The sequence below is a fragment of the Chaetura pelagica genome, unplaced genomic scaffold, assembly GCF_000747805.2.
Source record: "Chaetura pelagica isolate M959 unplaced genomic scaffold, ChaPel_1.0 scaffold135, whole genome shotgun sequence".
NCBI classification, from domain to species: Eukaryota; Metazoa; Chordata; class Aves; order Apodiformes; family Apodidae; genus Chaetura; species Chaetura pelagica.
The window spans coordinates 4,792,705-4,806,849 of NW_009953649.1; the positions used below are offsets into that span (position 1 = coordinate 4,792,705).

The 14,145-nt window shown below is 43.0% G+C and overlaps 1 protein-coding gene across 1 annotated transcript in view; it reads left to right on the plus strand.

Annotated features, from left to right (window-relative positions):
- PNLDC1 (poly(A)-specific ribonuclease (PARN)-like domain containing 1) overlaps nt 1-12,518 on the plus strand; it is a 14,012-nt gene extending 1,494 nt beyond the window's left edge. Inside the window, exons 5-22 of the mRNA XM_010000019.1 lie at nt 1-91; nt 1,493-1,581; nt 1,862-1,962; nt 3,102-3,149; nt 3,739-3,865; nt 4,146-4,246; nt 5,386-5,465; nt 6,451-6,588; nt 7,490-7,559; nt 7,818-7,903; nt 8,130-8,185; nt 9,063-9,130; nt 9,983-10,036; nt 10,248-10,290; nt 10,862-10,961; nt 11,447-11,622; nt 11,795-11,893; nt 12,458-12,518. Coding sequence (XP_009998321.1) covers nt 1-91; nt 1,493-1,581; nt 1,862-1,962; nt 3,102-3,149; nt 3,739-3,865; nt 4,146-4,246; nt 5,386-5,465; nt 6,451-6,588; nt 7,490-7,559; nt 7,818-7,903; nt 8,130-8,185; nt 9,063-9,130; nt 9,983-10,036; nt 10,248-10,290; nt 10,862-10,961; nt 11,447-11,622; nt 11,795-11,893; nt 12,458-12,518 — 1,588 coding nt within the window. The remainder of the gene's footprint in view (nt 92-1,492; nt 1,582-1,861; nt 1,963-3,101; nt 3,150-3,738; nt 3,866-4,145; nt 4,247-5,385; nt 5,466-6,450; nt 6,589-7,489; nt 7,560-7,817; nt 7,904-8,129; nt 8,186-9,062; nt 9,131-9,982; nt 10,037-10,247; nt 10,291-10,861; nt 10,962-11,446; nt 11,623-11,794; nt 11,894-12,457) is intronic.
- Nucleotides 12,519-14,145: the final 1,627 nt, after the last annotated feature.

A 14,145-nucleotide genomic window follows, 5' to 3' on the forward strand; every position in this document is an offset into this window, starting at 1 on the left:
TCCCTCCACGTTGGGAGTTAAGGATGTCGAAGTCACACTTTCTGCATCTAGCATTCAGTTCCTGTCTCATTATGGCTTTGACTATAATAAGGTATGTAATGTCTCTGCCAGAAATCTGTAACAGAGGAAGTCTGAGCAATTACATGAGACATTTGGATTAATATCCCTTACATTTCTGGGGTAACTTGCATCTTGTTAAAGTATGAATGTATCATGTGGCTCATTATCAACAGGGAGAGTGAGTGCTGGTTCTTCTCAACTGCCATAGAGGCAATAACCACATCTTTGTCAGCCTAAGGCAGATTTTCCCACCTCAAAAAAAGAAAACCTATCTCGGGTGAGCTGAGGAGTTACTAAACAGACCCTTGTGGGAATTTTTACTAGCTAGGAAGGTGTGGAACTCTCAGTTTACCTGCATCTTACAGATAGCCACATTTCCATAACATTCAGACTGTATAATTATATAAGAGCACTACTTAGCAATTTTGAACAGGAATCATTGTGATATCTTGACACTTGAAGTAGCACAAATAGAGGCTGGGTGGAGAATGAGTTGAGAGCAGCCCTGAGGAGAAGGACTTTGGGGTGTTGGTTGATGGAAAGTTCAACATGAGCTGACAGTGTGCTCTTGCAGCCCAGAAAGCCAGCTGTATCCTGGGCTGCACCAGAAGAAGCATGGCCAGCAGGTCAAGGGAGGTGATTCTCTCCCTCTAGTCCGCTTTCGTGAGACCCCACCTGGACCCCTATACTGTGTCCAGTTCTGGAGCCCACAACATAAGAAGGACATGGAGCTCCTGGAGTGAGTCCAGAAGAGGGCCATGAAGATTATCAGAATGGGGGGACATGTCTCCTATGAAGACAAGCTGTGAGAGAGTTTGGGTTGTTCAGCCTGGAGAAGGCTCTGGGGAGGCCTTATAGTGGCCTTCCAGTACCTGGAGGGGGCCTACAGGAAAGCTGGGGAGGGACTTTTATAAGGGCTTGTAGTGATAGGATGAGGAGGAATGGTTTCAAGATGAAGGGGGAGATTTAGAGTAGATATTAGGAAGAAATCATACACTGTGAGGATGGTGTAAGTAGGTTGCCCAGGGAAGCTGTGGAAGCCCTGTCCCTGGAAGTGTCCAAGGCCGGGTTGGATGGGGCTTTGAACAACCTGATCTAGTGGGAGGTGTCCCTGCCCATGCAGGGGGGTGGGAACTAGATAGTCTTGGTCCCTTCCAACAAACCATTCTATGATCTTATTAAAGAAAAGGTAAAAGCAGAGCAGCAGTTCTTAAAAATCCTTTTCTTCCCTCTATACGTAAACAAATCTTCTTTTATGTAAGAATGCATCTTGGATTACCTACAGTTTGTATTTTTGAAGAGGGTATTATAAGAATGAGGAACATCAGCATCTTTGAAGTATATTTTGGACCTGGCTAACCTGCTAACCTCTAATTTGCTGCAAAAATGTCCAGGGAATAGTAACCAAACTGGCATTGTTTCCACCCTGCAGTTCCTCAAAGATGGAATCCCGTACATGAATGAGGCACAAGAGAAGATGCTTATTCAGCATCTCTTAGTGGGGAGCTGGAAAGTCAGCAGGTGAGGTTATTCAGAGAGGTGGGTCCTCAGTACTGACTGTATTGACAGCTCACCTTTACTCAGATCACTTTTTGTAGGAGTATGAAAGCATATTGGTTTGAATACTGTGCTGCCAGCCCTTCCAGCATGCTGTGGTCTGTAGGAAGGAAGACTGAGACTACAGGATACAATCTGGAGAGTTGGGCAAATAATGGGAATGCATTCCCACAAGAAAGCACAAGGCTCTATCTGTAAAGAGCAGCTTCTCACCTCTGCCTTTTTCCCTCTGATCGTGCTTTAGTGCTCAGGACAGGGATGTGCTGAAGAAGGCAATTGATGAAGTGACCTGTTGGATTGCTGTAGCAAAGGAAGAGGAGACCATGACTTTACAGGACCTGAGTGGTATGCAACAAGGTGCCTCCCTCAGGCACTCTGGACTCTTGAGTGGCTTCATCACTTCTGAACCTCTGGGGCTGCCACTGTTAACCTCTGTTGAGGGTCAAAGCATCTGTGCCCATCCTGCCTTTACCAGGCCCCTGTCTATGGCTCAGTTTCTGTCAGGCATTCATCTCTCGAGTTTGCTTTTCTCCTCCATTGGGGTGGTGGGTCTTTCTCTAGTGGAAGTGGATCATGCTTTGTAGTGACTGACTTCCATTTTGTACTTCTTCAGAGCAGCAACTAGAGAATTTATAGTTGCTTGTTTTAAATCCTGGCTGATCTGGTTTTGTTTTTTTTCCCCTCGGAGAAGGGCCTTTCCATTGGAGAAGGGTCTCCTTTCAGACTTTGTTCCTTCTCCTCTGGAGCAATGATGTGAGCCCTGAGGAGATACATGTATATACCAGTGGAGGTAACCAGGCCACTTACCACGTGTTAGCTTTTTGGAGCACTAAAGCAAAGCTGAGGAAGAGGGAATTGTAGCAGAGAACAGTTTTGCTTACAGAAACCAAATCTTAGTCCTCTAGGTCAGGGAATAACATAATTTCTGTCCTTCCTAACCTCTTCTGTATTTCTATACTGATACTTTAATAGAGTCTGGCAATGGTGAGCACCCGTGACAAGAAATACATATTTAAGTAAGCAATAAGACTTGATTAATGTGTCTTTTTGCATGCTTTTTGCATCAGAAGAGGACTCTGTTATTCCTTATCAGCTTTGAGGGGAGATGCATTGGTACCTCTTACCTGTTTGTGGCTTCTGGATGTGTTGCTCTGAAACCTTCCAAAACCACATCAAGTCTTTTTCAGAGTAGCAGCCTTCCTCCCTCCTCTTTTCAATTAGTCTTTTCCTTGTCCTGTTTTGTCACAAAAGCTTATTTGTCTGAAATTCTTACTATGACCTTGTTTGTTTGCTTTGCTTTTTTGGGGGGTTATGTTTGGTTTTTGCTGTCATTGTGTGTGGTAGTGTACAAAGATCATACATTCAGGAGTATTTTTTGAGAGGGTGAAACATCTGGTGCTTCTGTCTAGAAAAATGATTTCCTAAACAGGCTTGTCTGTACTCTGAAGTTTTTATTGCTCGTGCTTTTTTATTTTTTGCCTCAGGATATCAGATGTTTGAAGTGGGGGACATGTCTCCTATGAAGACAAGCTGTGAGAGAGTTTGGGTTGTTCAGCCTGGAGAAGGCTCTGGGGAGGCCTTATAGTGGCCTTCCAGTACCTGGAGGGGGCCTACAGGAAAGCTGGGGAGGGACTTTTATAAGGGCTTGTAGTGATAGGATGAGGAGGAATGGTTTCAAGATGAAGGGGGAGATTTAGAGTAGATATTAGGAAGAAATCATACACTGTGAGGATGGTGTAAGTAGGTTGCCCAGGGAAGCTGTGGAAGCCCTGTCCCTGGAAGTGTCCAAGGCCGGGTTGGATGGGGCTTTGAACAACCTGATCTAGTGGGAGGTGTCCCTGCCCATGCAGGGGGGTGGGAACTAGATAGTCTTGGTCCCTTCCAACAAACCATTCTATGATCTTATTAAAGAAAAGGTAAAAGCAGAGCAGCAGTTCTTAAAAATCCTTTTCTTCCCTCTATACGTAAACAAATCTTCTTTTATGTAAGAATGCATCTTGGATTACCTACAGTTTGTATTTTTGAAGAGGGTATTATAAGAATGAGGAACATCAGCATCTTTGAAGTATATTTTGGACCTGGCTAACCTGCTAACCTCTAATTTGCTGCAAAAATGTCCAGGGAATAGTAACCAAACTGGCATTGTTTCCACCCTGCAGTTCCTCAAAGATGGAATCCCGTACATGAATGAGGCACAAGAGAAGATGCTTATTCAGCATCTCTTAGTGGGGAGCTGGAAAGTCAGCAGGTGAGGTTATTCAGAGAGGTGGGTCCTCAGTACTGACTGTATTGACAGCTCACCTTTACTCAGATCACTTTTTGTAGGAGTATGAAAGCATATTGGTTTGAATACTGTGCTGCCAGCCCTTCCAGCATGCTGTGGTCTGTAGGAAGGAAGACTGAGACTACAGGATACAATCTGGAGAGTTGGGCAAATAATGGGAATGCATTCCCACAAGAAAGCACAAGGCTCTATCTGTAAAGAGCAGCTTCTCACCTCTGCCTTTTTCCCTCTGATCGTGCTTTAGTGCTCAGGACAGGGATGTGCTGAAGAAGGCAATTGATGAAGTGACCTGTTGGATTGCTGTAGCAAAGGAAGAGGAGACCATGACTTTACAGGACCTGAGTGGTATGCAACAAGGTGCCTCCCTCAGGCACTCTGGACTCTTGAGTGGCTTCATCACTTCTGAACCTCTGGGGCTGCCACTGTTAACCTCTGTTGAGGGTCAAAGCATCTGTGCCCATCCTGCCTTTACCAGGCCCCTGTCTATGGCTCAGTTTCTGTCAGGCATTCATCTCTCGAGTTTGCTTTTCTCCTCCATTGGGGTGGTGGGTCTTTCTCTAGTGGAAGTGGATCATGCTTTGTAGTGACTGACTTCCATTTTGTACTTCTTCAGAGCAGCAACTAGAGAATTTATAGTTGCTTGTTTTAAATCCTGGCTGATCTGGTTTTGTTTTTTTTCCCCTCGGAGAAGGGCCTTTCCATTGGAGAAGGGTCTCCTTTCAGACTTTGTTCCTTCTCCTCTGGAGCAATGATGTGAGCCCTGAGGAGATACATGTATATACCAGTGGAGGTAACCAGGCCACTTACCACGTGTTAGCTTTTTGGAGCACTAAAGCAAAGCTGAGGAAGAGGGAATTGTAGCAGAGAACAGTTTTGCTTACAGAAACCAAATCTTAGTCCTCTAGGTCAGGGAATAACATAATTTCTGTCCTTCCTAACCTCTTCTGTATTTCTATACTGATACTTTAATAGAGTCTGGCAATGGTGAGCACCCGTGACAAGAAATACATATTTAAGTAAGCAATAAGACTTGATTAATGTGTCTTTTTGCATGCTTTTTGCATCAGAAGAGGACTCTGTTATTCCTTATCAGCTTTGAGGGGAGATGCATTGGTACCTCTTACCTGTTTGTGGCTTCTGGATGTGTTGCTCTGAAACCTTCCAAAACCACATCAAGTCTTTTTCAGAGTAGCAGCCTTCCTCCCTCCTCTTTTCAATTAGTCTTTTCCTTGTCCTGTTTTGTCACAAAAGCTTATTTGTCTGAAATTCTTACTATGACCTTGTTTGTTTGCTTTGCTTTTTTGGGGGGTTATGTTTGGTTTTTGCTGTCATTGTGTGTGGTAGTGTACAAAGATCATACATTCAGGAGTATTTTTTGAGAGGGTGAAACATCTGGTGCTTCTGTCTAGAAAAATGATTTCCTAAACAGGCTTGTCTGTACTCTGAAGTTTTTATTGCTCGTGCTTTTTTATTTTTTGCCTCAGGATATCAGATGTTTGAAGTTCAGCTGGCTCTGAGACAGGGTCTCCAAAATGTTTGGACACAACCTCTTGGAGATGGGAAGGTGAGATGGAAATATGGACCATTTGGAAAGAGGGTTCTTACTGAGACAGAAAGGATTAGCATCTTTGCAGGGACTCTGAAATGTCGCTTGTACTTTCAATGATAGGGTCCAGGAGGAGGAGTAGACAATGACATAGGAATGTTTAGGGAAGTGCTGATTGTGGGAACCCAAGAGAAGGGATCCAGGAGACTAACTTTGGTTTATATTTGTCCTACAGCCACAAAATAGTTTGAGCTGGAAGTGTTTCTCCTTGGGGCATTTCTGGAGGGATCCTCTCTGTGTCTCCAGACTTTGTTGGATATCTCCTCTAGTACTTCCACAACAATGTACAAGTTTTAGCTTTTTTTGTGGTTTTCCTTTGCTGACTTCTGCCATGTAGTTGCTTCAAAGACTTTTGTCTCTTATATGGCTTGGTGTTCTGCTCTTTTGCACTTTGGTGCAATATTTTCTGAATTAAACTTATGGCTGTGGACTAACCAAAACATGGTATGAGTAAGATAAAAGTCAGTTGCTTAGAAGTAGATTACAGAAGACTTTTTTTTTTTTTTTAGTACTATTTTTGTCTGATAACCCTTGTCAACAGAGTGATAGATTTACCCAGCCTTCTCTCCTGAAGTGTAGCTCTTTCAGGACTCAGTTTGTGTGATTGCTGTTAGGTTTTGTTGCCATGAATTTAGCACGTTGGTGTCAAGCTAATCTGGATTATGTTTATTTGTGCTTAAAAAAAAAATTATGGGAGGAACTATCTTCTTAACAAGAGGAGCATTAGTATGACACACTCAGAGCAGGTCACTCTTGTCACTGGAGTACTGATCTCCATATGGAAGAGAAGTGATACAGTCTTGAGGTCCCAGAGGATGCATTATTTCTCCATCCTTCATAGCCTATAAGCTGAACTTATCCTCAGCATTACTGAACCCCAGGAAGCACAGTGTACATACAACAAGCATGGGGGGCTGAGATACCCAGTGACTGTTCTTTTCAGGTAATGGTGAAAAAAGTAAGTCCACAGCAACGTCAGCTTCTGGAGGACTCTCCTTATGACTACTGCCAGAAGGAGCTCATTCTTCTGTCTGCCCGGGGCTTCACTAACCTCTTCCACACGCTTGTTCAAGTCAAGAAGGTAAAATGTCTTTATTCCTACACTGAATGTAGAGGGATGATTAAAGATAAAGTAGTAATTTGTATTAAATAACTCAACTTATTCAATGTGATTGTCCTGTTTAGTTGTCAGTGAAACTGAGATGAATTGATGGATTGCAGTCATGGTTAGAAAAAATGAGTGTTAAACATTACATCTTACTGATCATGTCCCACTCCCAAAGCATACTCAGAATTACAGATCCAAAGACTACATTTCCCTGTGTTACTTTTCTGTTACTCCTGCAAACCAAGAACAGCCAGGGAAGAGAGAGCCAGGACCCATTCTGCAGTGTGTTTCTTATGTCACTTGGGAAGATGCATGGATTTTCAACACTGTGGCCTCCTGTGTTGTACAGTATGAGTCACCATCTAAGAAAGATGGGCAGATTCTTGCTTTTTGGGCAAGTTATGCTTTTCAGCATGTGACAGACCAGTTTATTGGGCCATGTGGACCATTGGTGTGGTTATGTGTGCAAACTCTTTATGTTCTGTATGCAGATTATTGAATTAATTTCAGCTTCAGAAGTCTGTGGGTGATGTGCAGGCAAAGGCTCTTCCTGCCTTTGTGAGTGAGGGTGTAAATCTGATCACTGGAAGATTTTTCCAGTGTTCAGCTGAACTGAGAATCCACCTAGCTCCTTTGCTCCAAATAGGATGCTGCTGAAAAAATACCCTCCTCAGAGAGTCCACAAGCCTGATTTCTGAAAGCAGTAGTCCTCCTGTGAGCCTTGTCGTGTGAATGACTTTTGAGTGAGCCTGTGTGGGTGCTGTCCGCTGGAGGAAAGGATTACAGCTGTTGAGCATGCTGAGAGTTGGTTATCTCTTGAGCGCTCTTCAAAAATATGTCACAATGGACTGTTATGTTTATATTCTTCCTGTAGCCCCTGGTGGGACACAACATGCTGATGGACCTTATGCATCTTCATGACAAGTTCTACAAGCCCCTTCCAGGTAACGCTGTACATAGCTGCTGTCCCCAGGCTGCTGCCTTTGCAGTGGGGATGGGGCAGTAAGCACAGTGGTCTCTCAACACCTCAGCCACCCACAGTGCATAGCAAGCAGCAGCAGTGCTTGTTGCCTCTTTGGAGCTCTCACTGCTGGAGCAATGCATCATTTCTCTGATTTCACCTCTCTTTTGTATTAATTTGAAATAGCATTGTTTTTTCTTCAGGGTTACTATGTCGTTCTCCACATGTGTTTTGCTTTCAGAAAGCTATGAGGAGTTTAAAAGGAACATTCATAACCTGTTTCCTGTCCTTATAGACACCAAGACTGTAACAAAATCCATCTGGAAGGTGAGATGCAAAGGTCTTTTGTTTGAAGTTAAAGCTTGAATTTCACTCAAAGGGGAGGATATTTTTCCCCAGTGCCCGGTTATTGCAGAACTGGGACCAGTTCTCAGTGTTGCCCTGAGACTTTCTGGTTTTAGATCTCATTTTATGAATCAGCAGTACCAGTAAATGAGCTCACTTACCACGAGGTCTGTCTTGGTTGATTTTCTAAAACATTCTTCTTTTACAGAAACATCAGTTTTCTCGAGCATCTAATCTTTTGGAGGTGCATATGGTTTTGTGCAGGTAAGTAGTGGGCTATGAAGCCTTCAGCAATCAATCTCTTTGTATCCTTGTAAATGGTATTTCAAAGTTAGTGATTTGTCCAGACTTTCCTCTCAATGTTTTTCAGATGTTTTCTTGTCTTTCTACATTTAAGAACAAATGATTTCTTAATCTTTCTTATAAAGTAATCGTGGAGTAATTGTTTCTTCTAAGTCACTTCTCATATTGTACCACAATTACTTCATTGATCACAAGTTTGGCTTGCAGACAGACTTATGTTCTGTTATGAAATGTTTCAGTTCTCAGTGAAAACACACCCTAATTTCAGATGCCACCTCCCAAGACAGAGCTGCACTGAGCCCAAAGCAGTAACTAAATACAGTGTTCAGGTGCAGCACATGAGTAGGTATCATATCTCATGAGCTTAGCCATGATGTGGTAGTTTTCTGTTTGTTTTGGGTTTTTTTAACTTCTTTTGAGGTTAGCTTGTTTTGATGTTAATTTTGCTAAGTAAAGCAAAATTTCACCTCTTTCCCCTCACTCCCTACTCCCAAAAAGGAGATGCAGAATTAGTGCTTATAAAAACAGTACTTGGATTCTGGGTTTTTTTGTTTGTTTTAGCAATGTCAGGCTGCAGATTCTCATGAGTTTTTATACTTGCATATTCTTTCTTTTATTTCAGTCATTTCATGGGTTTATTAATCTGTCCTTCAGAGTTCCCCATTCAAATAGAACCATCTACTCAACCCCTTTTCTTGGAGTTTTCCGTTTATTTTTAGTTCTGTTCACATTTTTAGTGTGCAATTAGAGCAGACAGGCTGCCTAGAAGGAACAGTAATTTTGTGTCTCTGACCATAATGAAGAAGGACAAAAATCTTACACATCCACTTGTCTTCAGCAGCAACCTAAATCCCAAAGATCCAACGTGCCCTGTGATAACTCTTGCAAGTGACTGCTCAAGATATGGTATGTTCTTAAACAAATCTTCAAAGTCAGGTAGCTAAAAGGGTTTTGTTTTACTCCATGGATATCCACATGCAAAGCATGAGTGAGTAGCAGTGGGTCTGCTGAACTGCAGAGAGCTGCTGATTCACATTTTTGTCCAGGCTCAAAGCCTGGGCTCCCAGAAGGTCATCTGTTCTGTATGTCCCTAGTAGCTGCCATTGGTGATGCAGGGCAGGTTTGCATCATGCCACAAATGGTATTTACACTAAGTTGGGCTAAACTGACCCCAGCTTGGTGTTGCAAAGAGTAAGTAGCCCTTGGAAGGGGTTTGAGGGGACATGGGAGACAGTGGTTCCAGAATGGAAGACAGTGGGAGCTAATGGCCGGGAGGTCTCAGAAAGTAGCAGGAGCCCATTGGCTCATGTGTTGGGTTAGTGGTGCTGTGTGTGCAGGAGATTGTGTTCAGCATATGGTGTGATACCCACTGTCAGGCAGGTGTTTCCTGGCCTCTGCTGGCAGCATGCTGTTCTGCAGCACAGGATCTCCTGTTTTGAAATGGTTCCCAAACCATCAATAATGTAGACAACACAAGTGGGTTTAGATCTTCATAAAACTTAAAATTTTTCATGTCCCATCTTTCTGAGCTTTTCAGCCATTTGTGTAACTGCTGCCTTTTTGGTGGTATTGTTTGAAAATGCCTGGTAGAAGCATAGACTTTCTGTTAGGTGTAAAGGTTTCAAGGTGAGGAAGGAAATGAAGCTGAAGGTGGGAGGGAGAAATCTCCAAACAGAACGGTGGATCTTATGAATGTTAGGATTCTGCAGTGGAGCAGTTTTCCACAGTGTGATTAAGGATTTTGTTGGACACTTACAGCTGAGAAGAATTGCCCTCACGAGGCAGGCTATGATGCATTTCTCTGTGGTTCAGGTAAAGTGCTTCTTAACACTCCTTCAGAGTTTATCTTGGGACTTGGCAATTATTTTCCTGCTCTGTGCCTCTATTTGAGACTAAAAAATATTTGTTGATATACACAGTCTGTTGCTTTTGGTAACTCAGCTGCACTTTAGCAAGGTTTTGCCTTCCATTTGTTAGATTTTTTAGCTGTGTTCTAATGCCACTTCCTTATTTCTCCTTCTAGTTCTTCTTAAGTCAGCTCATTTGCTACTGTGCAGATCCACAGAGTGAGTGATGTTTTTAAATATTTACTGAAAATGGCATGATGTGGATGGGGTCCTATGGAAAATAGTAATCAGTTTGCTCTGGCTGACTTTTTGCTTTGCAGGCTGGCCTTCCTTTTGGATAAGAGAAAGTGTTACTGGAAATGTTGCTGTTATGATTAGATTTTTATTTTATAAATCTGAAAGTAGTAGCTTTATGTCAAAGCTGACATTTTAAAAGTTAAATCAGGGGCCACGCAAGGCTCAGAGGTTGGGAAATGGCATTGTGACTCCTTTATCCCTGAACATGCTCTCAAGTTCAGTTCACTTGGATAAGGGTCAAATAATTTTCCGTTGTTTCCATTTTTGAAATCTGTGTGTTACAGGGCCTTCAGCTAAGTTCCTAAGAGGCAACTGTTAAAATCCCTTCCCTTTGCTTGCAGCTTTTTGACTTCTGTAGAAGATACCAAGATCTAAAATACCTATTTTGTCACTAGTTGAAGAGGTTTTTCAGGAGCTCTGTTCTCCAGAGACACTGTGGAGCAGTGCAGCACTGGAGAAACAAAATCTTGTCCCATTTTGTTTTCTGATGTAGCGGTGCAGCGGAGGCTGATCCTTCTTTCTCTCAGTATCTCTCCGTGTTAGCTGAGTATCTGAACAAAGTGAATTGCATCCGAGGTGGTGTTTCAAGCATTGTGAGTATGAATTGCAAGTCTGTGACCAGTTTGCGGAGTGCGTAGGTCAGTAGCCTAGATCATGGCTTTGTTAAGAGGAGGAAAATCCACTAGTGCCTGGGCCCACCTTGGCAGAAGTTGTTGTCATACAAATGAGAGGCCTGACCTTTCAGAATGGCAGATGAGTTGAATTTCTGCTTTGTGAAATGTGTTCATATGGTTTCCTGTGAGATGGCTTTAGTCAATGTCTGTTGCCCTAATCTCCTTGCTCTGGAAGAGAGCTTGCTATTGCTCTGGAGGTTTCTCCATGGTAATTGTGACAGTTTGCTTTTATGGCTCATGTGTAGAGACAAACCATGAGACAAAAGAAAAATAATTTTACACCAAAGGCAGGTATGCAACCATTCTTCCTTATGTGTCACGTTTTGTATATTTTCTGCTTATATTAGTAGTACTTCTATAGTATTTCAGAACTCAGGTATGTCTCAGTATTGTACATTTTCCAGAATTTTTCTGGGGAAGACACTCCCAGCCAGCATCCGCCTGTCTTGGTTGTCCATGTCCGAGACTGGCCAGGGCTGAATGAGAGGCAGATTTACCAAGAGTTTAGAGCTCTTTGTCGCTTTGATGTCAGACGGCTTTCAAAGAATCAGTTCATTCTGCTGTCCAATAAATTTAAGCAGTAAGTGACCAGAATGTCTTAATTTTCTGTCCTTTGATCCTCTTTGATCCAAGTCTTCATCCCACCCTTCCTGTGCTGTGACAGCTCTCAGATAGAGAGGTCGCTGTCCTGAGCTGCGGGATGCAGTGAGCAGCCTGCAAGTCCCAGCTCAGCACGTCTGCTGTCATTACAGCGTCCGGCTTGTTCTGCGAGATTACAGGCATCACCCCCATCTGCGGGTTTCCATCTACCGCCACTGGAGGCACTCCCCGCCAGTCAACTGCCTGCTGCAGTGAGTTACTGACATCGGGGGAACGGGCAGGGAGAAAGGCGATCATTCCTCTAGGGATGCCTGGCCCTGCCGCAGCAGCTCTGCCTGCCCCTCTCTGGCTGTGCCCTCTGCCAGCCCTTCAGGAGAGCGCGGGGTGCAGATGCGGGTTCCCTTGCTGACTGCTGGGGGGCTGTTTGTGAGCTTTCAGCCCTGCACAGATGGACTTCAATCTCCATCCTGATTAACCAGGGAATGTTATCTCACAAATAGCATAAAGCCATGTATGTGCTACCATAACAGACCGAGGGTCATCTGTAGCGCTGGCTCTAAGAAGCCTGAGGAGAAAAGAGGTAGTCTTCCAGGTGTGGGATGGATGTGTATTTTTCTACAGCAAAGTTGAAAGCTTGGTAGTAGCAGAGAATTCCGGATTCCCCTGTCATGAAGTGGTGACAGCAGTGCTCATGAAGGGTGAATTTCTGGCCTGACACAGTTCAGAAAAGAATCTCTGTGCTTAATAAGAAAAAAAATAAGCTCTAAATGTAAATGTAAGTAGCCTAACAGCATGTTATTATTCTTGCCCTGTAGAGTCTCCAGTATTGTGGCACTGTGGTCTCTCTTGGCCTTTGTACTTGGAGGAGCTCCTTGATGCTCATTCTTAAGGACTGCCTTACAAGATGAGACATGAGGAAAACAGATCTTTTTTGTGTTTCTCTATGTTTTGTTTTGTTCAATTTCATTCAATAAACTATGAAGGGGAAAAAAAAGCTTAGTGTTTTTAATTGTTTTCTTGGAAATGTGTGTTTAAAGAGCATGTATTGGTTTCCAATTTGTGGTATTTTGTAATCTGTTCAAAGCACAGTCCTGTCCTGAAGAGGGAGAGCTGGTTCTTTCAATGCGTAATTTACTTTGATCGCCTGTTGGTTCTTCAGAGCTATTCATAACCCCAGTTTGTTTCCAGTGTTTGTGCTGTTGCATAAAACACATTTCTGATTAAGTTCAGGAAGTTATGAAATGAAAGAGGTTATTTTTAGCTTCAATTGTAAAGCGGAAAATGTCACTGTTTACCAAATTAAATGGGCAGAGTTGATGGAGAAAACTCTTGGGACTCGAGAGATTCTGGGGAATGCTAAATTTGTAGTGCTGTCAGTGTCATGCAGTGGTACTTTCAGTGGCAGTGAAGCTAAGGATAGACACAGATAAATTACATTTATCAGCTTCCAATTCATAGAATATAGAGAGGTCAGGTGAGTTGGCAGGTGTCTCTGTTTGCTTCTTGTGCATAGCATGTGAACAGTCCTGCATCCAAAAGTATCATGAGATACACTTTGTTGATCAGTTCCTCTGATACAGGTGGAGTACTTGCCAGGCCAGGGACTTGGTATTCAGAAATTTTTCTTACTAATTTATTTATCTTAGAAGCAACCTGCTGCTCCATGATTTGCAAATAATGGTCCTTAGATTATATCAGTCAGACCTAATTGGATGGGGCCTATGGTCATCTACTAGAGGTGATTAAAGGCAGATTCTGCATAAAAAGGAGTTGCTGCAGGGGACCTTAGAGCAGCAGCGTGGCTTTGTGGTGTGCCTGAAGATCACGTGCCTTCTGCTGCTAACGGTTTGCTGCTTTGCTGCTCTGCAGGAGAAAAGGGCAGAGTATCTTCAGCTGTGGTTCTCCAGTTCTGCACAGCTTGTGGTTTACAGCTTGTATTTCATAAGCCAGCTCCTAGCCAAGCAGTTAACTGACTTCTTTGTTACCTTTTTTTAAATTATTTTTTTGGCTGTTCAGTGGTGGGTTTATCTGTCACACTGTTCCTTCAAATACCAGTGTAAGTATCTTCCTGTTTATTCTGTAATGTTTTAGCATCATTAGACACTCCTTTTGTGTCAAGGAGAGCACAGACCCTGTGTTGTATGGATTTGGGAAAATTTTCAATGGATGTTACATGCAGTAGCATGCATTTTCCCATAAAAAACACTTCTTGGCTTATGAACTGGGAAACATAATACCTTTGTTTGGATTCAGCTAGATCCTTAGACATGGAGAGATGCAGCCCTGTTTGCATCTAATCTTTACAGTCTGGGGATGATGAAGATGCAGATTCTGTTACCTTTGAGAAGCACAGCAGTTTTTTAAGGGAGCATGTACTTTGAGGGAACAAATAAATTGTTCTGTCTTTAAATTTTACTCCCTCCCATTTTCTCCAAGTGGCACAGACAAGTAACGTGTTAGTTCCCTCCTTGGTTCATGCTCTAGAGAAACATACTACCCTGCA